At 40.3% G+C, this 25,460-nt stretch overlaps 1 protein-coding gene across 1 annotated transcript in view; it reads left to right on the top strand.

Moving 5' to 3' along the window:
* The first annotated feature begins 1,517 nt into the window (after positions 1-1,517).
* The window catches only part of MUSTN1 (musculoskeletal, embryonic nuclear protein 1), a 126,086-nt gene continuing 102,143 nt past the window's right edge, over positions 1,518-25,460 (top strand). Inside the window, exon 1 of the mRNA XM_044078909.1 lies at positions 1,518-1,858. Within this exon, the coding sequence (XP_043934844.1) occupies positions 1,850-1,858 (9 nt within the window). The 5' untranslated portion in view covers positions 1,518-1,849. The remainder of the gene's footprint in view (positions 1,859-25,460) is intronic.

Raw genomic sequence — 25,460 nt, 5'->3', positions numbered from 1 at the left:
ATTTGCCAGAAAACCATACATTTTAAGAAGAACAGACCAAAATAAGAGGCAAAATCTGGAAATTCAGTGCAAATCTGGACAGCTGAGAGGTACTCTGCTTCTCTTTGAAACATTGTTTCTGTATTTGGTCCAAGTATGTCTGTTCTTTAAGTACGTGTGCTACAGGTGTACCAGGTATAGCATGTGCACTGTTTTGTCACCTGACACTTAGTCACTGGAAACAGTTCTGAATGAGAGGTCTGTAGTTTAGACAATCAGCCAGTTAACCAACATTACCTTACAGTGTACGATACACCTTGCAAACCTGCGTTTGAGCACTACTCCCTCCAGTATTCTGAAATGACTCCATTGCCGAGAAGCAGCCAACTCTATTTTATAGAAGGAAAAAGTCCTAGCAGAAACCCAGCCTACATCTGTTCAGTTACTGACCCAGGCAATGGGCAACTGCAGCCATTAAGGGGGTGAAAGGGGGCACCCAAGTTTAGTTTGTCCAGTTTGGGGAGGGCAGAAAGTCAGTTAGCCCCACCACAGAGGCACCCTCCCTGGGAATGCCTTCAACAGCATTAAATATACAGAGGAACTTTACATGTTAGACCATTCAACGAGTGGTGGGCACTTTAGCTGAGCACAGAGAGCAAGAGAAAGCAAAGGTGCCTGAAAACTAAAGGAGGACGTGTAAATGTACGTCCAGTCATAAAATCCCTTATCCCCTCAGGATAATAGCTGAGTTTTATGAACCTCACCTTTCCCTCTGTGCCATCCTCTGATGCTGCAGGTAACAGGGGAGGATTAACGGGGCTGACTGAAAAGGCAAGTCTAGACTGTCACATAAAGAAATGGGGCCAAGAAGAGCATTCAACAAAGCACCTTAACTGAGAACACCTGAACTCCAGGGTCACCCACAAAAATGAGTATTTTTACATAAATCATCTTGCATGGTTACCAGTCTTAAACAAGCAACCATTCTTTAGATGTCTTCTAAAATAAATAACCTACCATAAAAAATAATACCGTGCATATATGAGGCTGTCATTCACTGCTTGCTGTGAGTCTTACTGTTAAACATGTAGCAAGTCAGTAATTTATTAACAGACTATTATGTATTATGTCTTTAATTATAAATTCAGGAGAAATAACTAGTGCAAATGTTCACATACTAAAGGCTTTCTCACAGCAGGTGTAATGATAGATTTTTTTCAACACTGCTGTATGTAAAAAAGAATAGAGACTATAAAATCTAACCAAAATGCCGCAGATTTTTTTGTGTACCACTTTGGCTTTAGTACCTCTTAACTAAACCTTGTATTTCATACAACAGTGAAATAATTTCACAGATCTATGTTTCTCGGTCTTCCAAAGTGTTAATTGTAAACTAAATTTAGAGCTGCACATCTTATGAAAGCTATTCAGCTTGTACCCTTTAATCTGGCTCGGGTTTCTTTGGTGTTGGGAGTCAGTTTCTTTCTTTTTTTAAGAAACTTTAAAGGATCGACAGTTGCTTGGCATTTCCTACTGTTCTGTGTCCACAATGTAAAGCTGCATGAACTCCTATCAGCAGCTGTCTTTCTATGTCAGCAAAAAGTATTTCTGATCCAAGAATGGCACAAGGATTTCTACAACCCCCCCCCCCACCAGTCATTCTCTAATAATAAACTGTTGAGTACTAACATTAAACAGTGAACACTTGTTCGCTGATTTATCCTGAGACCTGCAATAAGAAACTGACTCCATACTAGTAAACAGACGGGCCCATTAATATCTCTGCTGGCGGAGCAAAACATATCATAGCAGAGTCTGCTGTCTGTACAACAACTTCTCCCATCTGGACCAACACGTGCCTATAGGAACAATGTCGCAGGTAAGATTGGCATTCTTGTGTTTTATATTATGTGTTTTTCCTGTTTCTGGTAATTATTTATCATTACAACTGTATGTGTTATTATGTATTTGCTTGGGTTTGTACTGTACTCTATGTTCCTAGGACTCAGGGGTCCAGGGAAGTAAATAGCGTGGGAAGAAATAGCCAGGGAATTGTTATGGCTAGGCTTGTATAGGCCCTAGGGCTGATAGCCTAGTAGCAACGTATGAACCTATGAGCGTTTTTATACATAAAGCTGTGTTGTCTTTTATATTTCCAGAACTTAGCATAATTTTGGACTTGTGAATAGAACATTTACTCTTCTGTTTTGCATATATAAGACATAATTGTTTTTTCCGTTCTGTTCTTCATGTATTTTAACACTTTTTTGTTGCCGTAAATATTTGGGGTTCTCTTGAAAGCTCATCTGCGAGGCAGAGACACACCAGTCCATGGAAAAGGACATGTAGCCTGTTCATTGATCTTGGTGTGTTCCACCGTTTTGTCTCCATCTATATTTGCATACGCAGTTTAACTCTGTCATTCATCTCACAGTATTTTTCTGTACAAAAACACTAAAAATGTGTGAAAGACAGCAGTCAGCCTGTCAAGTTACTTTTATAAGGTCTTTCCTCCTCTGAGGACACATTCCTGTACTTTGTAATTGTGTCAAAGCATAATAAATCATAGCAGAGTGTTCCCCTGTGCTTTCTTACTGTTGACACACTTCTTAGATTGCATTTCTCACACTGTTCAGATAATGGTGACTATTTGCCTTTCCTTTGTCACTAGATATTGTTGATAAATATGAAACAACTCTGTAAAACTTGTGTAAATACTCCAGTATCAGGGACAAACTGAAAAGTTATGGGGGAATAAAAGAGTCCAAAAATCCAGGACAATTTATTAATATTATTGTAATGTTTTGCATCATCATGCATTTTCTAAACAAGTTAAAGTATAAAACTTGTATAAAACTCAAAAGTCTGGCATTCTTATCTAACTTAAATCATCAGTGATTTATCAGAAAATCAAATATTTTTCATTGGATAGGACAAAAATATGAGGTAAAATCTAGCACTTTCTGGAAAATCAGAAACGGCTGAGAAAAATGCTTATGGTTACAATGTACATGTCCTCCTGAAGAAATGCTTTTTCTGTTAGTAGAAACAATTCTTTCTTATATCTCTCCCTGAGGTTACTTCTGAAACAGTATTTGACCTTGCCTTTAGGACTTCCTTTGCCCTTCACTGAGCAGAAACTGACATCCTAAACTCTTTTAAACAGCAAACATCACATAATTGAATTCAGTTTAGATTTTTAAAAGACTTTATTCCAATGAAGGAACATGAATATAAGGTCGCATTTATTTATTTTTTTTAATGTTTCCCATTCTGCCAAATAGCAATACTGACCGAATGAACATGTAATCAATGCACAGTTGCTGAAACGTCTGTGACGATGCATAGCTAGAAAGCATTCTGAAGATTTCGAAAATAGCTCTTCGTGTGGTAAAGGACACACACCACGTACAACATTAGGTTTAGGGTTAGGATGTTGTTAGGTTTATAAAAGAGCACTGTGTATGTTTCTGAAAATTGTAATTTTTTGTGGTTGTGTTGTTAGAAATGATTCTATACACTGAGACTGCCTGCTGGGTGTGCTTCATAGTTAAGTACTAGGCTAGCTGCCCTTGCAGATCCTTTTAAGCTTAGCCAGCTTCCCCAAGGTAAGAATTAAACCATGTTTCTGTGAGGTAAACACCTTAACCATTATCCCAACTCCCAGCACCTACTTTCAAATGGGGTGGGGATGCCAATGTATCACAGATCTTGCAGAAATGTAATATCCTAAATCTCATCTATTGTTTCAGTTTTGCTGTGTCTTAACAGAAGGACAAAACTGATTGCTGATATTACTGTAGCACTGCTAATTATAGGTTCATAGGTTCATAGCTGATTACTAGGCTAATGACCCTAGGAGGCCTTTTTAGGACAAGCCATAGTTTCTCATTTCCCATTTGCAAAACAATGGATCCATTATCTAAAGGGAAATAGTTTGGGCTGACCATATTTTCCAATCTATACATGACAGGATACATTTCCTGGGGGCATACAGACATGCTGAGGTGGCAGAACATTTACAAGTTGCCTCTGTCCAGTAGGGGATTGATGCCAGTCCATAGGTAATTTTTTTCTGGCTCCATATCCACTGCGCAAGTCTACATTTGGATAGGGTCAGGAATGGACTCGGCTTCACATGGATGGGAATTCTGTTCCATAGCAGGGATAGTCACTCAGACAAATATCTGTCCCTTCAGCATATAATGTTTATGTTGTAACCAAGATTAAAGCCCTTCATTTTGGTGTTTGTAATGCTGTTAGACTAGTAGATTGTGAAGCAAGCTCATCTGTACATGATCAGATGCTGCCTTTTAGACCAGGCATAAATCACCTTTCAGCAGACTTGAGACTTAGTATAAAGATAAAAATGATTTATAATATATCACTTTTGTGATATTCATTTTCAGCTATACCGTTGTTTCTACCTTCTAGGCAGTGGCTGTAACTGGTGCATTAAAATCAGTCCACTAGCTCAGTTAAAAAGTATAATAAATGCAATAAATAAATGATTTGTGATATTGTAGGAAAATATACCCAGTGAATTTTTAAATGAACAAAGCTAATAAACATGAAACGTTACACACAGATGGTGGTAAAATATCCTAAAAACAGGCAGGCAAACAACTTTTATAATTAGAAATAAAGACTCTCCCTAAAAGTAAATCTGAAATTACAGCTGTCTTGAAGTCTGTGAGATTCTTATTGTGACTTGGACACTTGCCTGTCCCACAACCACTTACTAGATCTGGATAGGCACAGTACAGAGTGTCTCAGAGTTATTTTTGGAGAAATGTCATTTGTCGTAAATGCTAGCTTAGAGTTAGAGCTGTGCAATCTTCCTGTTGTGAGATAAGAACCGTGGGAGTCCTGGTATGCTGATCTTTGGAGCTGTGTTGTCATCACATATCTAATGGCTGCATTGTAGCACAGACGATAACTAAAGCACATAACAAGCAGTCGTTGTTTAGAAAGTTCTAGTCTTTGGACTCTTTTTTCACATTTCACCTTAATACATTTTTTCTGCATGCCAAATGTTTATTTTGTTTCAGAAATGAATTTACTCTTGGTTTAAACATAATTTTTAAATTCATAACAGATGGCATTAACAAAGCCAAAAGCATTTAATAAACTAGAAAAAAGGAACCTCGACACAAGGCATGAATCACACAATTCTGCAGCCCCGAAGAACTGTAATACCAAAAGCAATGTTTCATCCAGGGATGAATGTTAGCACTTGCCCTGATGTGAAGTGCAGTTATACAGACTTTGTCTGCACACTGTATTTGAATTCATTAGCTCTGAATCTACGTCATTTTATAGCTACCTCCATTGACTCACTGTTTATGAACAGAACTCCTGTGCTACATCTGTATACTGTGGTCTGTCTTGCATCTGAAGTTATATATTATGACATTTTTATTTTCAGTTCAGAAATAAATGAAGTGAGGCCTGTTTTAACATTTTTAAGGTGTTTTATCTCCAGATTTGCTTATTATACATATTTAGCATACCAAGAAGGTAGACTGACTTCACTCACAAGAAAACTTTCCTTTACAGCAGAGGTCCAAGAGTATGAGAAGGTAAATGCCTTGCACAATGTCAGACAAAACAAAAGTGTAGCTTTCTGGGATGAAATCCAGGTCTTTAACACTGTGGTCCAGCACCTTAACTCCTATACTGTATTACATCTAAACACAGCTGGGATTAAAAATAATTCTAGATAAATGTCGAATCACTGCTAACAGAGAGAGGAATTTGTCAACAAGGCAGAGGTACTGTCCCTGGGTCAGCAGAGTGCTGTTGGTGTTGTCACTAAATAAGTTGTGAATCTGTATTCGAAACACAAACACACAGGTATACATATATGTGTTTGTCTGAATGCCTGTGCATTTTTGTGTATGTGTTTCTGGGTATGTGTGTGTGTGTGTGTGTGTGTGTGTGTGTGTGTGTGTGTGTGTGTGTGTGTGTGTGTGTGTCAATTGCTATTTGCTCTGCAAACAAAAAAGAAAAAAAATCACTGAAAACAAATTTCAGTAAATAGGACTTTAAGTATTTTTCAGAGGGTAGTCCCCCCACATCCCCCATGCGGTGGGAGATCCCCACAGACCTCTTTAAATTATATATATATATTAATACAATGGTTGCACAACAGGGAGAAAGAACAATGCCACTCATTCACTGACAGTGGCTTTCAGTGATAAAGTCATTGTGTTCTCAGTCAGGCAAACAATGTTCAGCTCAAACACACTTTCTTTGCATTTTTACATGTGCGTTTGTATGTGAGAATGTGTGTTGTGTATGTGAGTATGTGTGCATTTTTATTTGTGTTTATTTTTGTATGTGCGTATGATGAGTGTTTGTACATTTTTGTGTGTGTGTGTCTGCAAACGTCTGCATTTTTTTAACAAGGAAACATCTTTATTAAATTATCACTTAAGACATAGCTGATCATACAGTTATATAAATGAAAAGAAACCATATCGAGATAGTCATAGTTGCAAGCATTTTACGGGTCTATATTATTCCAGCGTGTGAATGTGAAAAGAGCGACACAAATACATCGAAATGCATTTGAGCGTCTTGATGTATTTGTCATAGGGCAAGGAGGTAGTTGGCCAACTACCTGGAGTTGTCCTTTCTGTTGCTATAATGTGATCTTGGGAGTTGGCATATTTAGTTGGGGGGGTGTGGAGGGCACAGCCTCCCACGTTGGGTGGTGTGGGTGGCGAAGCCCCCCACCTATTTATGCTTTTAATTTAGTTTTTTTCGCGAACGGCCACATGAATTTTTTTCCCTAGGGAAAAATTCAATTTCGCGGCTGTTTGCTATTTCCAGATTTCGTGCATTATGTATTGACTTTTATGTAGCTGCACATTTGCACTTTCACTGGAATATAGACCCACATTTTACATCACAAAACATAGTGACACAGTTTTAGATGCAAACATTATACATTATTTATAATCTACCCAATCATTGTCAGTCAGACATCACATAACTCATTCAAATCCTGCCTTCTTTTAAACCTTGTGCGTCCCCTGTGTGTATTGTTGCCACAGTTCCCATATTTCCTGTGTAGTTTGCTCCCGCCCTTTTCTACAGATCCCATTTCCAGTTGTTTTATCTCTGTTACTATATTCATTACTTCAAGTACGGTTGGTTTAGACTTTGATTTCCATTTTCTAGTAATTGCTTTTTTGACAGCCACCATTATTAGCCTCAGCAACGCCTTACCATGTCTAGGCAGCTCTGATTCTGTGTCATAACTCAGAAGAATCCTTTTCTTTATTATACCAATTTGCTCACCCAGTATCTCTGACAAAGAAGTCTGCAGGGAATCCTTAATGTCTGCCAACTCATTATGCTCTCAAAGAATATGTTCCCAGTTACCTCTTTCTTCCCCATCACACCTCTAACATTTGGTGTCTACCTGAGGAAACATTTTCTGGAGTCTACTTGGGGTATAAAATAACTATGTAAACATTTCCATTGAAAAATCCTAAATCTTCTAGATTTTGTTGCATATTTGGGAGGCATACACATATCCTCTTAGTGTTTCTTTGTGAATTGCTTATCCAGTCTCTCTTCCCAATCCTTTCTAACCTCCTCTGATTGATTCTTATAGTTATTATGCAATATTTTATATACTCTACTAATTATTCCCTTTTTAACAGTATCTTCTGTTCTAGATTCTACTAAAAACTCTACCAGTGCTGGTCTTTCATTTAGGACCCCCATTTCTTTCTCTTTGCCTATGCTCTGATATCAGTCCTCTATAGGGAAGGCAGTCTCTAACCTGCAGTCCCAGTAAATTCTTGACATATTCCCATTCTACTACCTTTCTCTCTCTAGTTATTTGCTCCTGATACCTAATTTATTTTGCTAGTTTTCTGCAATAAATTCCAGCCCCCTCTTGGCTCTTAAATGTCTACATTTGTTATGTGTGTCTATGTGTGTTTGTGTGTGTGGATGTGTGCATTTCTGTGAGTGTGTGTGTGTGTGTATGCTATGTGTGAATGTCTTTGTGTTTGCATGTGTATGTCTGTGTGTGTGTTTGTGTTGTGTGTGAATGTCTTTGTGTTTGCATGTTTGTCTGTGTGTGTTTGTGCTGTGTGTGAATGTCTTTGTGTCTGCATGTGTGTGTTTGTGCATACATATATACATTTACAGGGGATACATCAAAGTTGTGCAGCAGTAAACATTGGTGCCACAGATCACTGCGGGGCACTTGTTTTTTTCTTCTGAGGTGCTTTGTATGTGGAAGTTACTCATCCTTCCCATAATCACATGGTTTTCAAACGGGATTCTAATTTCCTGTCAGGTATTTGTCACTGGTTGAATTGACAATGCTCACAATTGCACCTTGGTGAATGTGCTGCACATCTGTGTCCTGTGATTGGTGAATGTGCTGTATGTCTGTCCTGTGATTGCTGAATGTGCTGTACGTCTGTGTCCTGTGAGGAACTACCATATTGTCTAGGATCACATTTCTTACTGGGATAAGTTTAAGTACTGAAGAAGGATGGATTCTGTGACGTGTGGCTGGTTGTCTCTGGGTGTTAACACTGATTACACAGCCCTCTAGAATCAGCCCACATTGTATATGGAGTAAGTCTCTAAGACAATAAACATTTATGTTATTTATACAGTCATACAGAACCAAGCATAACGTTTCACTCATTAATGGAAACAAAACAGAATACTCTAAAAAATATTTCATTCAGTCTTTTAACATAAAAAGCAGCATAAATGTCCTCTGCTGTCGGAGTTTCTCCTCTAGTTTCACAGTATTTTTCTCTTTCAAATAGGGAACAGTTTCTGTCTCGGACACAGACCATTCACTGTGCATTTCTCTAATACATTTAATGCAAAATGTTATCTATTTTCTAAAGAATGCAAATCTAACTTCTGACTCCAGTAGAGAGTTTTGCTTTAGCCAACTTCAGGTACGTCTACTGAACTCTTTTGGCAAACATTTTTATGCAAAACGATCCTGTCTTTTAAAAATCATAATAGACAGATGAATTTACATTTAATGGGGGCCAACTCTGTGTTGTTGATGAATAAGCCCTGACTTCATTTCAGGTGATCACAGTTTGACTAGCAGCTTATGTGGCTGTAGAAGCTGGACAGGGAAGGTGGAAATAAGTGTTTGCTGCTGGCTTGCCTATTATGGAAGGTGGAGAGAGGTGGCTTTGGCTGAACACATGGGTGACACCTATATAGGGTGCTAAGTGTTCACCCAGTGGAGTTCCAACCTAACCAAGCTCACACTACCTAATGCGTTCTCACTATGTAGCTAAGGGTAACTAGTATGAAGAAGTATGCTTCCCCTCAGGATGTATCAGTTGTGGGGGTTGGATGAGCCATTGGGGTGCACATATGGAGAGAGAGTAGGCTGCCCCCAGAGCCAGCAAGTTCAGTGCATTCCACCCTCACCTCTCACCAGATAATGGAGGGCTGATGAGGGTTCCAAGGTTAGAACAAATGGCACATAAGGCTCTCACGTAGCCCAGGAATATCTGACTTCCATTTTGATTTAATGAATGGGCCAACTGGTTGACAGTAGGGTAGCTATCATGTAAGGTCCTGGGGAGTCATGATTCCTAATACCAGGGGACAGTATAATATGAGACTTTGGATGGATTTATTGATAACTATGAGGTCTCAGAGTTAGTGGTTATTTGCTGTGTGGTTGGGTCAAGCTGGTTTGTGGGGGGTCTATGTTTGCACATCGAAAATGAATTATAGCAAATGCCTTATAATTGAACGTTAAATAGTGAAACTTTAAACTACCGAAAATGCTTAACATCATAAAATAATTAATTGACTGTCTATAGCTGTTGCTAGCTATATATATATATATATATATATATATATGTGTGTGTGTGTGTGTATATATATATATATATATATATATATATATATATATATATATATATATTTATATGCCACAGCTCTGTCTCTTGTAAGTCAGACAAAAATGAAAACAGGTCATTTAAGGAGTCACACGTAAGTTAGAACAGGTCAGTTAAGGTTAATCATCTGTGAACTGAGGGGATGGAGCTAGGAACTAAACATTCTATTTAAGGGATAAAATAAAACATTTCACTGCTTTACTGCAAAGACTCATCCAGACTCTGCTCCAAGTCTGCTGTGAGGGAAAGGTTAGTTTGCTTTTTATTTCTTGTATTTTGTATTACTTTATTGCCTTTTTCTATTTTATATACTGTGATTTGTTTTCTTTACCTTGTGTTTTACATGTATTCTGGGTTTATCTGCATGGTAAAACTTGAAAAGAGACCACAACTCTGTCTCTTGTGAGTCAGACATAATTTTTCCCAGCCTCCCACCCTGTTACTGTTGTGTTCTTAAACACCACTGTCTTTCTAGTTGCCTGCCCCTTATGTTAATTTGACCGTATATCTCGTCCCTCTCTCCTTTCACTGGCTGGTGTGAGTAAGTACAAAATTATCATTTTCTGAAATTGCAGCCCTTCAACTATTTAAATTTATTGGCCATCCTACTGTTTTCCATAGCACCAGAAATTAAAAGTGGTCACCCCCTTTAAGTCTATTTTGCTCATTTAAAAATAATGGCTCCCCACTAAAACTTAACTTTTTAGACAGCTAAAACTTAAGTTACCCACTTTCATATCTAACTGCTTAGTGCACAGTGCAGTGTTTAGGATAAACCATTTTTTTCATCATACCTTTAAGCATCTATTGCAAGAGCACCATTATTTCCTGGAGACTGATGGTCACCACAAAGCCTAATAACTGCTTTATAGGTGACAGATTGGAATCTGTGCTTATATTCTGATCCTGGTGAGTGTAGGAGCAGAGTGCATTGATTCCTGACTGTTTCTGGTTGGAGAGTGTGTGTCTGTGCTTAACGTACGTGTTAGGTCTGGTTGCTATTAGAGGCATCTACCAGAGAAAGGCTACAAGCTTAAAGACCTTTGCATCATCTGAGACAAGACTGTGGATCACTAAACAGGCCATGGCCTGCTTCTCTTCTTGGGATTGGTGCTAACTTTTTGCTTCTGGTGAGAGAAGAAGCAAAGGAGCAGAGTGAAGCTGTGCTGAGACCAGCATTAGTAGTAGCCAGGCAGTAGCCATTCATGCGACTCCCCTCTTTTCATCATTCTTGACAGGCTAATTCTTTGTTTTCAGTAAGTACTGCTTGATTTATTTCTAAATTCAGAATATCTGCCTAAATACTTCATCCTTAAATTTTCAGGGTCTACCATATGCAAAATCCAATACCACTTTATTGCAAGCTATAGGTCCCCCTCTATGACCCAGGAAACTCATACCATTTATTTAAAGTTACTATAAACACTAACCATCCAACCCAATACCATATTCATGGGTGACTTTAATTACCCCACTATTAACTGGGAATCCTATACAACACCAAATGTAGATGCACAGAGATTCCTGGATTTTGTAAACATAAACTCCCTGGACCAGATAGTTAATACACCAACCAGAGGTGCTCCATACTTGATCTGGTTCTCACTAATTTGGGAGAGTGCTGCACACCCCCTACTGTAGTGTCTTCCCTGGTAAGGTCAGACCACAAAATGGTCTCCTTTGAAGTAAAAATAAAACCTGGACCTTCAGCTAAATCTGGAACATTCAGGAACTACTCTAAGGCCAACCTCCTGATATTAAGTGAAAACCTGGCAAAATTTCAAGCCCCCATAAAACCTGAGAACACTTCTGCCTGTGCACAGCTGTTCATAAAAACCCATTACAATCATGTTAATAGCTGCACAGAGGCATTTGTGCCCACCAGGAAGAAGTACAGAACTAACTCAAAAAACAAGCCACCCTGGTGAAATCACAAAATCAATTGGCTGTATAACAGGAGGAAGAAAATCTTTGCAAAAACTAGGAGGTGTAGCACCCAGCAGGATAAAACCACTCTCATCAAACTAAACAAACAACTCAGAGGACAAATAAAGTCTGCCAGAGGCAAATTTGGCTTTCCAGGCCAAGGACAACCACAAAGCATTCTTTAGCTATGTCTGCAGCCTCAAAGGCAATACACAATTGTGTGTAGAACTCATTGTAAATGGAGCCACCTATACTGAGCCAGAAGATATAACAAACCTCCTGGCTGATAAATTCATCTCCAACATAAACTCTCTCTCCCCTCAACTTTCCCTCAGGAAATATCATCAAACATAATTCTCCCTACTATCACTAGGTAACAGGTCCTTAATGATTTCTCTAAGACCAAGAACACTGCATCAGTGGGCCCAGACAATATCCCAAGATGCCTTCTAAATAGCATGAAACATGACCTATCAGGGTTTCTGGAATTACCATTTAACTGTAGCCTCCAAACAGGCTTCATGCCTCATGGAAGGAGAAAGGCAACAGTCATCCTTCTGCACAAAGATGGGCCATCTACAGACCCATAAATCTCACTAGCCTTATATGTAAAGCCATGGAAAGAATTATCATGGAGATGATCAATAGACATATAGTAAACCTCCACACACTGGACCCAACCCAGTTTGGTTTCATCAAGGGCCGATCATGCCTACTCAGCCTGGTGGACTTCTTCGAGAAGGTCACCAAAGCAATGGATGAGGGCAAAGTCATTTACACTGCCTACCTTGACCTGGTCAAGTCATTTGACACAATATACCACATTCAGGTATTGTTGACAAACTCAAGAGGTTAGCTACAAACTCATATGTCACCTGGTAGATAGCCAACTGGCTCACAGACAGGACCTTCTTTTCTTCAAATCCACCTTCAATTCACCCTATGAGACTGGGTGATGGTAAATGCAGGGTACCGGTGACTTATTCTTACACTACAGGGTATGTCTTGAATAGAAAGGAAACTTATCCTAAATCCCAAAAAAACCAAGCTACTTCTTATCTTCCCCACGTGTCGAACCCCCATAGGGCTTTATCCACCTTACACTAACAATACGACCTTTCAAGTTCAATCCATCAATGGCACCACCATTGAGCCTGTCACTAACACCAAACTGCTAGGTGTTACTATAGACCACAAGCTCAAATTTGATGTTCACATTAGTCAAACTATTAAGACGGTGAACAAGAAACTAGGCTCCTTGTACAGGATCAAAAACTTTCTTACTCCATATTCCAAACTAACTATAGCACGGTCACATCTTCTATCTACCCTACTGTATGCCTCCCCTATCCTATCCTTCCTCAATAAAAATGAGCTCAACAAACTTTCAGTCGCTTATAACCACATCGCTAGATTTGTTACTGGCTCACCTTACCGTACTCATCACTGCCTTAATCTAAAGAAACTGGACTGGTTAGAACTACCTAACCTTCTTAAATTCAACCAACTTGTAGAAGCATTCAAAATAATCATGGAACCTGATAAAACTCCCTCTCTGAACAAACTCCTGACCCCCTACTCTAACCTAAATTGCCTCCGATCTTCCAATAGTGTCCTGGTACTAACCACAAAATCGAATAACTTAGGAGGAGATGCTATCTATGCTAACTCAATCGGAAAGCTCTGGAACTCTCTTCCCAATAACCTAAGACTTTCAACTTCCCTCAGCCAGTTTAAAACTAGTCTCAAGTCACTACTTAAGACCCAGTGGTTATGCCCCTGTGAAAATCCCGACTGATCATAAAACTGCCTTCTACCTAAAATCACTATCTAATTTATCTCCACCTACAATCTCTCTGGCCCCCTTTAGACCTAGTCCCTATTCCACATGGGTCCTTCTAGACGGCACCCTCTGAATAACCATAGTCTCCAACTGTGCATAACCTTATATCCTTTCCCCCCATAGACCTAAGCTCTAACCTCATCACTTACTAACATACCCTAATATCAGGGTTTTTTACTGCTCATATAATTGTTAAGTTAATAAAGTATCTTAGCTACTAGTATCCCTGAACTTTGTATACTATGATTGTTCCTTATAATGTCTATGTATTGTTGTTGCTGTTTTCTTCTGTCTTCGTTAAATGTGGAGCTTTTCTCCCCGGGTCTCTGCTGAAAAGGGATATGTATCCAGCTGGACTAACCCGGTAAACAAATGTAAAATAAATAAAATAAATAAAAACATTGACCCATTATAACAACAAATAATGATCTTAAAAAGATAGTGGGTGAACAACCTAACTATCTTTAAGAAGAAATAATCTTTAAAACAGATGCTTTGTTAACCAAAACAGTTTTTTGATGGTAAAACTACTAGGAATAAAATGGTTTCCACTTATAAAGGACCTAGACCATGTCATACTTGTTAAGTGCTGCAGTTATATTGACACCATAGGTATGTTTATACATCCAGATCAGGGTAAACAGTACGTGTTTGATGTTCAAGCTACTTGCACCTCTTCTCATGTGGTTTATTTACCATGTTGCACTACCTACATGAAGTTTTATGTAGGCAAGACTGACAGCGGAAGGAATGTATAGTAGAACACTTAAGACATATAAAGAATGGCACTGAGTGCAGTGTAAATTGTAAATTTGTAAATATGTGAAGCTCATCTCACACACACAATATTTTAAGTTTCAGGTTATAGCACAGGTAGCAGCTACTAAGAGGTTGGGTGATGTTAGGAATGCTACTGAAAGCGTAGAGAGCCTGTGGATAGCCAGGTTAAGGGCTGATTATGGATCAGGACTAAACAATAAGTTCTCCTTAAACCTTTGTTACAGACATGCTCACTTTCTAGATGAACTTTACACATATTTATGTGCATTAGTTGATTTTTAATTCATCTCTTATTTTTACATTTTAGTACATTTATTGTTTGTATTCTTTTGAAGCTTAATTTCTTAACTGGTGGATTTGCTAGTTGAATTTTTGTATAAATTGCTGTGTGTGCTATCGCATCTTTATACTGACATTGGAAGAAGCAGTAAGAGCTGTGAAAGCGCTGATGTTGCTTTAAAATAAAAGATTGCTCGTTTTATGCCGAGAGCCTGGTGTTCTCTCATCATGCTACTTTGTCGGACTGTTTTACTCTGGTTTATTTGTTTGGTGAGATGCTTACACAGCACGGGTTGGTAATTTTTTCTTGTAAGTTTAGTACTTTGTCACAATTTTTGTTTTTATTCTTAACTTGTGAGTGTACGTCTCCATGATATACTCGTTTTATATGTCTATTAGAGTGACTTGTTGTTTTTTATGTCTAGGCATTTAGTCAATTTATAACTACAGATGTGTGAAGCATGATTTTTACTGGTTATTGTAACTTTGTGTACAGTGTCGACCTGTGTTTTATGTGTCCTCAGATTTTTACTGGTTATTGTAACTTTGTGTACAGTGACCTGTGTTTTATGTGTCCTCAGATTTTTACTGGTTATTGTAACTTTGTGTACAGTGTCGACCTGTGTTTTATGTGTCCTCAGATTTTTACTGGTTATTGTAACTTTGTGTACAGTGTTGACCTGTGTTTTATGTGTCCTCAGATTTTTACTGGTTATTGTAACTTTGTGTACAGTGTCGACCTGTGTTTTATGTGTCCTCAGATTTTTACTGGTTATTGTAACTTTGTGTACAGTGTCGACCTGTGTTTTATGTGTCCTCAGATTTTTACTGGTTATTGTAACTTTGTGTACAGTGTCGACCTGTGTTTTATGTGTTACCCAGGACACCGGGTATGTGTTTTATGTGTCCTCAGTGATAACTTACTTTTATTTCTGGTTTAAGTACATAAGGAAACCTCAAACACCTTTAAAAATATTGAATTTCTTTCAAAATGATTCAGAATGTAGTTTTCTATGACAAGCTTCACTGAGTCTTTTATCCAAACTTTAACCAAATTCACGGTTCACAGCACACTGTTTCAGTTTGGTAACATACCACATCATAGTTTCATTAAGCAGCTAGATGCAGTAATTAAAATAAATTATTTCTGTAATTAACAATGATTTAAGCTGGAAAGGTCCCTTCAATATCACTTTTCTGCCATAGGTTTTATCTTTAGAGTTATGCAGCTGAACCAGGTTCTAGAATATACTGTAACCTGATGAACCAGCAGCACTGAGTAAAGTTGTCATGTGTGTCTCTAAAGCAAAATTATTAATTCCTTTTATATACACAGTCCACAACTCTATCATCATTGAAATTCTTCCCAAGTGAGCCATCAGAAATACAATCATGGGGTTTTCCTTGTATGTTGATACACTAAAGAAACTCATGCACACTGACAAGAGTATAGCTTGTGTAGTGCACAGTGAGTATAGCTGGTAAAATTAAATCATGAGACACAAGTGGAAGTGGAAAAATTATGTCATTATTGTAGCCAGACAATGACTCAAAAAGTGGGTGAGCATATTCTCGTCCATGCTAGAGGACCTCTTCAGCACTGTCTACTGAAATCCCGCAGTGCCTGAAATTATGTTATGGCTAAAATAAAAGAACGAAATCCTGCAGTGCCTGAAGTTATGTTATGGCTAAAATAAAAGTGCAGTTTTCCTTTTCACTTGTGTCTTAAGCTTTTGCTTTTTCTAGTTTGCTGACTGTGTTTTAGTGTGAATGTCAGAGGAATGCAGTATTTCTGTCTTTAATGTAATGAGTGTAGACTAACAATATATACACAAGTATTCACTTTAGATAGGGGTAGGTGGCTTAGCTTTTTAAGGGGATATGAGCATTTTTTCAGTACTCCCTACTATGGGAGGCCATTAACATTAACCTGCCCAAGCAACAAGGACCTCCAAAGCTAAATCGCAAACAAACACCAATCACAACCAAAATGTCACATAGCTCACAACACCAGTATGCCACCCAACAACAGCCCCTAAGGCAAGACAACATGCCCAACACTTTAGTCATAGGTGACTCTGTAGTCAGGCATACTGATGTCCCACTCACCAGGCTGAACAAGGAGAAAATTACAGTCAACTGCCTGGTGGGTGCCAGGATCCGCCACATAACGCACGCACTCAAGTCACTCCACAACAAGTACAAATATGACACTGTCATTGTCCATGTTGGAGTGAATGACTTGGGACGTACCTGCCTGGACTACATGAAAAGAGACATGGAAGAGCTCTCAGATCATGTGGCCCAGGCAGTTATGACCCTAGCCCTGAGTAGCATCCTGCCTTCACCCAGAATGATACCACAGTATAAGGGCAAAATGATTGACTTCAACAATTGGCTAAGTTTCTGGTGTCATTCAAAGGGGATACAGAATCTGTCTGCCTGGGATGACATGATCGACAGACCACGATGCTTTGCCAGAGATGGTCTGCACCTGCCGCCCCTGGGATTCAGGTTACTGGCTAAGGCTCTTGCCACCCCTATAGTGCCTTTTTTAGGCAAGGCTCAAAGGACAAAACCACCACCATAACAGATATAAGCATGTAAAATCTGAAGGTAATGCTACTCGATGCTAGAAGTCTAAACCTCAAAATGCACTCTCTCTCGAGGCACTTCTAAAAATGGAGAACATCGATATCTGTGCAGTAAATGAGACCTGGTTCAAGGCTCCAGAGAACACCCCTGCAATACCAGGCTACAACTCTTACCACACTTTTCGGTCACTAAACCAGGACCAAAACACTAAAGGCGGAGGAGTGTCCATATTCACCAAGGATATTCACACCTCCAGACTAGTTGCTCAACACAATGTATCTGAAATTCTACAGGTACAACTAACACTAGGTAAGACTGCAATCCAAATTGTAGCTTACTACAGATCCCCCACCGTGCCCCAAGATTCTCACTACACCTTTCTAAACATACTGGAAAATATTAAGATACAACCAAACACCCTAATACTGGGTGATTTCAACTACCCTGTCATTAATTGGGAAAACTATTTGGGGACCAACACCTTAGCCCAACGGTTCTTGGAATTCATAGACTTCAATGCCCTGGATCAACTAATCCATAGTCCCACCAGGGGCTCAAATATCCTAGACCTGGTCATTACCAACATGGGAGATCGATGCTCCATGCCAGTGGTCACCCCCTCGTTGGTCTGACCATAAGCTAATCACTGTTGATATTCACATCCCACCCCCACCCCCCCAGTAGGGAAACCCCCATAAAAAAACTTCTCCAAAGCTAACTTCATGCTACTCAAGTCAGAAGTGACAAACTTCATGTCACCCATGCAGACAGGAACTGAAAGTTCGACTGCTGAATCCTGCACTAAGGTACTGTACAAGCACATCCACTCATGCATGAATCGTGCCATTCCAAATAGTACCAAGATGTTCTCCTCCAAAAAAACTGAAGCCAATCTGGTGCCTCCCTGCCATAAACAAACTATACAACAGAAGGAAGAAACTGTTGCAGAAAAGAGGAAAATCCCAGGATGCAAAATACTCCCTTACCAGCCTCAGTAAGAAGTTGAGATCCCTCATAAAATCCGCCAAAGCTAGTTAGAAAAATAAAATTGCCAAAGATTACAAGGACAACCACAAGGCATTCTATAGTTATGTCAAGAATCTAAGTGGTAATGCTCAGATCTGTTCTGAGCTACAACAGAATGGCATTAAATATACTGATCCCAAGGATATTGCCAATATCCTGGCAGATCGATTCAGTGCCAACTTCACCCCCGCTCACCCCCTAAAGAGCCCAGCTCAATACCAAAAGATTGCCAAATTCTGGTAATCACGGCCACACAGGTAAAAAATGCACTCTCCAGCTAAGAATACAGTATCCATGGGACCAGATGACATCCTGGGCTGTGTACTGCATGAACTACAAAATGAACTGGCACCTCACTTAAGTGTCATGTTTAATCATAGTCTCAACTCAGGCTTCATGCCCAGTGAGTGGCGCACAGCTACAGTTATCCAACTCCACAAGGGGGATCTACCTTGGATCCCGGGAACTATTGTCCCATCAGTCTGACGAGCCTGATCTGCAAAGCCATGGAACACATTATCATGGACCTTATAAACAAAGACATTGGCAAACTTCAAATGCTGGACTCCACCCAGTTTGGTTTTGTAAAGGGCCAATCTTGTCTCCTTAATCTGATTGACTTCTTTGAATCAGTATTCAGAGCCGTGGATAAGGGCAAGGCAGTCCACACAGCCTATCTGGACCTTGCCAAGGTCTTTGACACCATCCACCACTCTGGAATCATAGATAAACTTACTAAGCTGGGCATTAATCCCAATGTCACTCGATGGGTTACCAGCTGGCTTACTGACAGAACTCAGACTGTAAAAGTAGCCAACTCAAAATCCAGCTCCAGACACGTGACAAGTGTAATACCTCAGGGTTCATCCCTGGGACCACTCTTGTTTGGCACCTACTTCTCTGAAGTACAGGCCAGCACTAAGGGACTCTGGCTAACAAAGTTCGCAGATGACTGCAAACTGGGAGCCATTACTGAATCCCCAAATGATGTGAATATTCCACAAAAGGGCCTTACAGAAACAGATGCTTGGTGTCAGAGCCATGGGCTCAAGCTCAATGCTAAGAAATGTATAGTTATCCCCTTTGGGATAAAACAGGTACCCATGAATTGCCACATAAGTGGCAGGACACTAAACACCAAAAGTATGATAAGGGACTTAGGGACACAAGCGGATAGTGGTCTCACCTTTGATAACCACATCACCACAACAGTCAGGAAATCCTTCTACGTGGCACACCTCATCATTAAGGGCTTTTTATCCAGAAAAAAGGTCATTTTCCCACTGTACTCATCCCTCATTAGACCCATTATAGAGTACAATGCCCCGTTTACTATTTACCTCACAAGACATCTGCAACAACTGGAAAGACCACAGAAATACCTCACTAAAAGAATCACAAGCCTAAAGCAGATGCCCTATGCTGACTGTCTAAAAAAACTCCAGCTATACTCTGTCGCATATCGCCTGCTCAGAGGTGATCTCTGCTTAACATAAAAGGCCAAGTCAAACCCAGAGCTGTTGGACATGCTACACTTAAAGAAATCCCAATTCCCTCAGAGCCACATGCTGCAGGGATCTAATCCTGGTCATCACAATGAACAAAACATGCTGGAGGGATAGGTTTCTGACCGAGAGACTCCCCATACTCTGGAATAGACTGCCCATACATGTCAAGCTGAGCGCCTCTTTGGCCCTCTTCAAAAAAGAACCTTGACGATTGGATGGGAGATAGGAAATTCACCCGAGGGATCACGTCAATCACCCTGTTAGACAGGGGATCAGGGAAGTAATATCCAGAGAATTGTAATGGCTAGGCTTGTATAGGCCCTAGGGCCGATAGCCTAGTACCAACCTATGAACCTATGATATGAAAACCAGTATGTTGTGTGCCTACGACATGGTCAGTACTGTGACTGGTCAGTACTGTGACTGGTCAGTAGTAAAGGGCTCAATAATATAGCTGTACAAAATCTCTTATAAGAGAAATAAATATCAGGAAGCCTTCAGATCCAGATCCACATTAGGGCTCATGCATTTTGACAGCTTCTCCAAGTGACTCACTGTAAGGTAATTCCCTTTAAAAGAGTTAGAACAATGATTTGGATAACTTTGTTCCCCAAGGGTAAACTCCTGAGCCATACCATTCACAAAGATGGGCTCTGCAGTTGGAATCTGACCAATGGAGCTGAGTTCTCTGACTTTGCTATCCTTTCATCTTTGATTAACAACTGAGGAGAAGCATTCTGTGGGGGGGGGGGCTAGGGGGCTAGTAGAGAGTTGATACAATCTAGCTATAGACTGGGGGGGCTAGTAGAGGGTTGATACAATCTAGCTATAGACTGGGGGGGCTAGTAGAGGGTTGATACAATCTAGCTATAGACTGGGGGGGCTAGTAGAGGGTTGATATGATCTAGTTATAGACTGGAGGGGGCTAGCAGAGAGTTGATACAATCTAGTTATAGACTGGAGGGGGCTAGCAGAGGGTTGATACGATCTAGTTATAGACTGGGGGGCCTAGCAGAGGTTGATACAATCTAGCTATAGACTGGGGGCTAGCAGAGAGTTGATACAATCTAGTTATACACTGGAGGGGGCTAGCAGAGGGTTGATCGATCTAGTTATAGACTGGGGGCCTAGCAGAGGGTTGATACAATCTAGTTATAGACTGGGGGCTAGCAGAGGTTGATACAGTCTAGCTATAGACTGGGGGGGCTAGCAGAGGGTTGATACAATCTAGTTATAGACTGGGGGGGCCTAGCAGAGGGTTGATATGATCTAGTTATAGACTGGGGGCTAGTAGAGGTTGATATGATCTAGTTATAGACTGGGGGCCTAGCAGAGGTTGATACAATCTAGCTATAGACTGGGGGCTAGTAGAGGGTTCATATGATTTAGTTATAGACTGGAGGGGGCTAGCAGAGGGTTGATATGATCCAGTTATAGACTGGAGGGCTAGCAGAGGTTGATACGATCTAGTTATAGACTGGGGGCTAGTAGAGGGTTGATATGATCTAGTTATAGACTGGAGGGGGCTAGCAGAGGGTTGATACAATGTAGCTATAGACTGGGGGGGCTAGCAGAGAGTTGATACAATCTAGCTATAGACTGGGGGAGCTAGCAGAGGGTTGATACGATCTAGTTATAGACTGGGGGAGCTAGCAGTGGGTTGATATGATCTAGTTATAGACTGGAGGGGGCTAGCAGAGGGTTGATACGATCTAGTTATAGACTGGGGGGCTAGCAGAGGGTTGATATGATCTAGTTATAGACTGGGGGGCTAGCAGAGGGTTGATATGATCTAGTTATAGACTGGGGGCCTAGCAGAGGGTTGGTACGATCTAGTTATAGATCGTCTAGAAGGATCTGCTGTAATAATGACAGGTATATCAGACTGGCAAAGACAAATGTTATGGCATCACCACTGAAGAAAGTGATTGTGAAATAGTGAAATTCATTCAGACGTCACATTCAAGAACATAACAATTTTATCTGAAGGGTTATGCCAAGTCAATCACATATTTCTGTCAAATACTGATAAGTTGTTAGGTGCTAGAATCCGCTGTATCACGCACACACTCAGGTCTCTCAGCAATAAGTACTGTTATGACTCTGTCATAGTCCATGTTGATGTGAATGACTTGAGACGTACCCCTTTGGACTATATGATGAGAGACATGATTGCGCTCACTGAATATGTGTCCCAGGCAGGTATGTCCTTACCCTTAAGCACCATCCTGCCATCACCCCGAATGATGCCTAAATACAAATGGAAAATGATTGACTTTAACAAGTGGCTTAGTTTCTGGTGTCATTCCAAGGGGATATCTGACAGCCTGGGAGGACATGATTGACAGACCACAATGATTTTCCAGAGATGGCCTTCATCTGTCTCCCATGGGCTTCAGGCTTCTGGCAAAGACTCTTGCCTCCTTCATAGTGCCTTTTTTAGGCAAAGTCATGAGGACAAAATTATCAATGTGAAAAATTCTTCTAAATGAAATTTAAAGGTCATGCTGCTAAACGCTAGGAGTCTTAGCATGAAACTGCACTCATTGCAAGCATTCCTCACCTTGGAAGATGCTGACATTTCTGCAGTCACTGAAACCTGGTTCAAAGCTGTGGAGAGCATCCCACCTTTATCAGGTTACTTATCCTCACATACTTTCAGACCCCAAACAGAGGGCTACAGAGCATTTGCACTTGTTTCTTGCCTTTCCTGTAACTAGTCTAGCTCTGTTACAGATTTGCTGTATCCAAGACTGTATGTAAGCTTCTGACCCCTCCAAGCCTTTCTGTATTGGAGGGAAGCTTTCTAGCTTATCAGTGGGAGTGGTAAGCACTAGGTAGCCTATCTACCACAAGAGTAGTGGTTTCTGGCCCAGAAATTGTAGTTTATTGAACGTTTGGGCAGTTTTTTCCATCACTTTCAATTTATGGTTTAAAAGCCCGCATTTGTACTTGTTTAAGCTTCGCTCAGTGGCACTGAGCTGAGTTAAACTATTACTGGTGCCAGAAAGTCTGCTCTTCAGTTTTTCCCTTAGATCTTGCTAGTTGTTTCTCTCTTGCACTTCAAATAGCCTAATCGCTTTGCACTTCAACAGGTTTTTGTAGCAGTTTTTGTAGCAATTATTATAGCACACCTAAGAGCCATCAGCACTAGTCGTTCAAGGAAATAACTCCACTACTTAGTAGTTATGACCACCCCTCCTGGCATGATTAAAGGGCAGTTCCCTGTGCTTTCTCCTATTAATCTGGTGCACTTGAGCATTCTGAGGCAGTGTAGCAACTACCTCATGTACACAGACAACCCTCTCCTCTTACCTCCCAACACTCAGACTTGTGAGAGATGCACTTATATCACCATATTGGAAGCTATGCAATCTCCAGCCAAGACCAGACTAGCTGGTCAAGTGAAGAAGATCAACACCTGCACCACACGGGTCTATATTGTAATCTCAAAGGTTTAAAACTTTGAATCACTAAAGATCGAACTTTAGTGATCGAAGTCTTAAACAATCGAAACCAAAAAAAAAAAAATACTAAATTAAAAAAAACAACTAAATAGTGTGTAGGCAGGGGGGCAAGCCTGCCTGCACCCCCCCACACCCCCCCTACTTAAATATACCAACTCTGAGAACTCACTACATTGAAGTAAATGGAAATTTCCCCCGACAGAGATTTTCCCTTTAAACATTCAATGTAGTGCGCTTTCGCTATTCTCGTGTGACAATATCGTATTCGATATTGTTAGACTTCAAGATTATAATATAGACCCCACCACACCACATGGAACACATAGCACTCCAGAACACCCACTATCACAGCTCTCACATAAAAACACAAACCGCACACCCACCTTCGTGGAGGCACTCAATAGAAATTTACCCAAACAGCAGAGAACTCCAAGACAGAAACGCACTCAACCACCACAACACAGCACAAACCACAGGACACATAGCTCACCTCCACAGTGTGCCTCTCAACATAAACCCATAAGGCTAAACACCTTGTCCAATACACTAATCGTAGGTGACTCAATAGTGAGGCACACAGATGTCCCACTCACTAGGTTGAATAAGAAGGTAACAGTCAGCTGTCAATCAGTGCCAGAATCCAACACATAACACACGCACTCAGGTCACACCACAACAAGTACAAGTATGACTCTGTCACTGTCCATGTTGGTGTGAATAACCTGAGACGCACCTCCCTGGACTACATGAAAAGAGACATGGTGGAGCTCTCAGATTATGTGGCCCAGGCAGTTATGACACTAGCCCTGAGCAGTATCCTACCATCACCCAGATTGATACCGCAGTACAAACAAAAAATGATTGACTTCAACAATTGGCTAAGTTTCTGGTGTCATTCTAAGGGGATCCAGTATTTGTCTGCTTGGGATGACATGATTGACAGACCTCGATGCTTTGCCAGAGATGGCCTGCATCTGTCACCCCTGGGTTTCCGGGTACTGGCTAAGGCTCTTGCCTCCCCTATAGTGCCTTTTTTAGGTGGTGTTCCAAAGGCCAAATTACCACTGCAACAACTATAAATAAATGCAATCTGAGAGTCATGCTGCTCAATGCTAAAAGTCTAAATCTCAAGATGCACTCGCTTGAAGCACTCCTCAAAATGGAGAACATCGACATTTGTGCTTTAATGGAGACCTGGTTTAAAGTGGCAGAAAGCACCCCTGTGCTACCAGGCTATAACGCATTCCACACCATTCAGCCCTGAAACATGGACCGAAGCTCCAAAGGCGGTGGTGTCTCCATATTCATAAAGGATATGCACACCTCCAGACTAGTAGCCCAACATAACACATCAGAGATACTTCAGGTACAACTAACATTTGGTAAGACTGTGATCCAGGTCATAGCCTGCTATAGGTCCCAAGCCATGTCCCTAGACTCTCTCTCCACATTCCTAAGCACCCTGGAATCTATCAAGGTCCACCCCAACACTCTCATAACAGGAAACTTCAACTACCCCTCCATTAACTGGGAAAACTACTCAAGCACCAATGCACTGGCCCAACGGTTCCTGGAATTCATCAATTCCAATGCCCTGGACCAGCTCATTCTTACCCCCACTAGAGGAAGCAACATCCTTGACCTGGTTACCACAATGAAGGAGAAAAAGGTGCAATGGCAGCTTAGAAAACAGTTATCCACATCTCAATGGAACTCAAGAAGACAGGAAACAGTTGATGGGCTTAACACAGTTTTAATGCAGTAAGAAAGCACAACACATAAACGATACTCCTTGAAAATATGTTTTTGTCCTCAACTTCATCAGATACAATTAACAAACTAAATTACATGCCTTAAATACTTCAATTAAATACAAATTCACCAATAAAAACAGTGTATCACTAAAATTAACATTTCATAGGCTTTACTCACAATCCTTTTCACATTCACTGACATAAATAACTTCATTTACAACAATTCTACACTTTAAAAGTTCTTTTTAATACAATTCATAATGTAAAACAAACCCTGTAACTGCATACATCAGTAAATGTTAAACAACAACTCTCCTTAAGGGTAATAACTCATAAAAATGCTTGATATATAAGCTTATAAAATTCATAAATTGTTAACTGTG

This window comes from Protopterus annectens, chromosome 7.part1, assembly GCF_019279795.1.
Source record: "Protopterus annectens isolate FY-2018-M chromosome 7.part1, PAN1.0, whole genome shotgun sequence".
Taxonomy (NCBI): Eukaryota; Metazoa; Chordata; order Ceratodontiformes; family Protopteridae; genus Protopterus; species Protopterus annectens.
The sequence above is the reverse complement of the archived record's forward strand: the minus strand, read 5'-3'. Positions and strand labels throughout refer to the sequence as shown.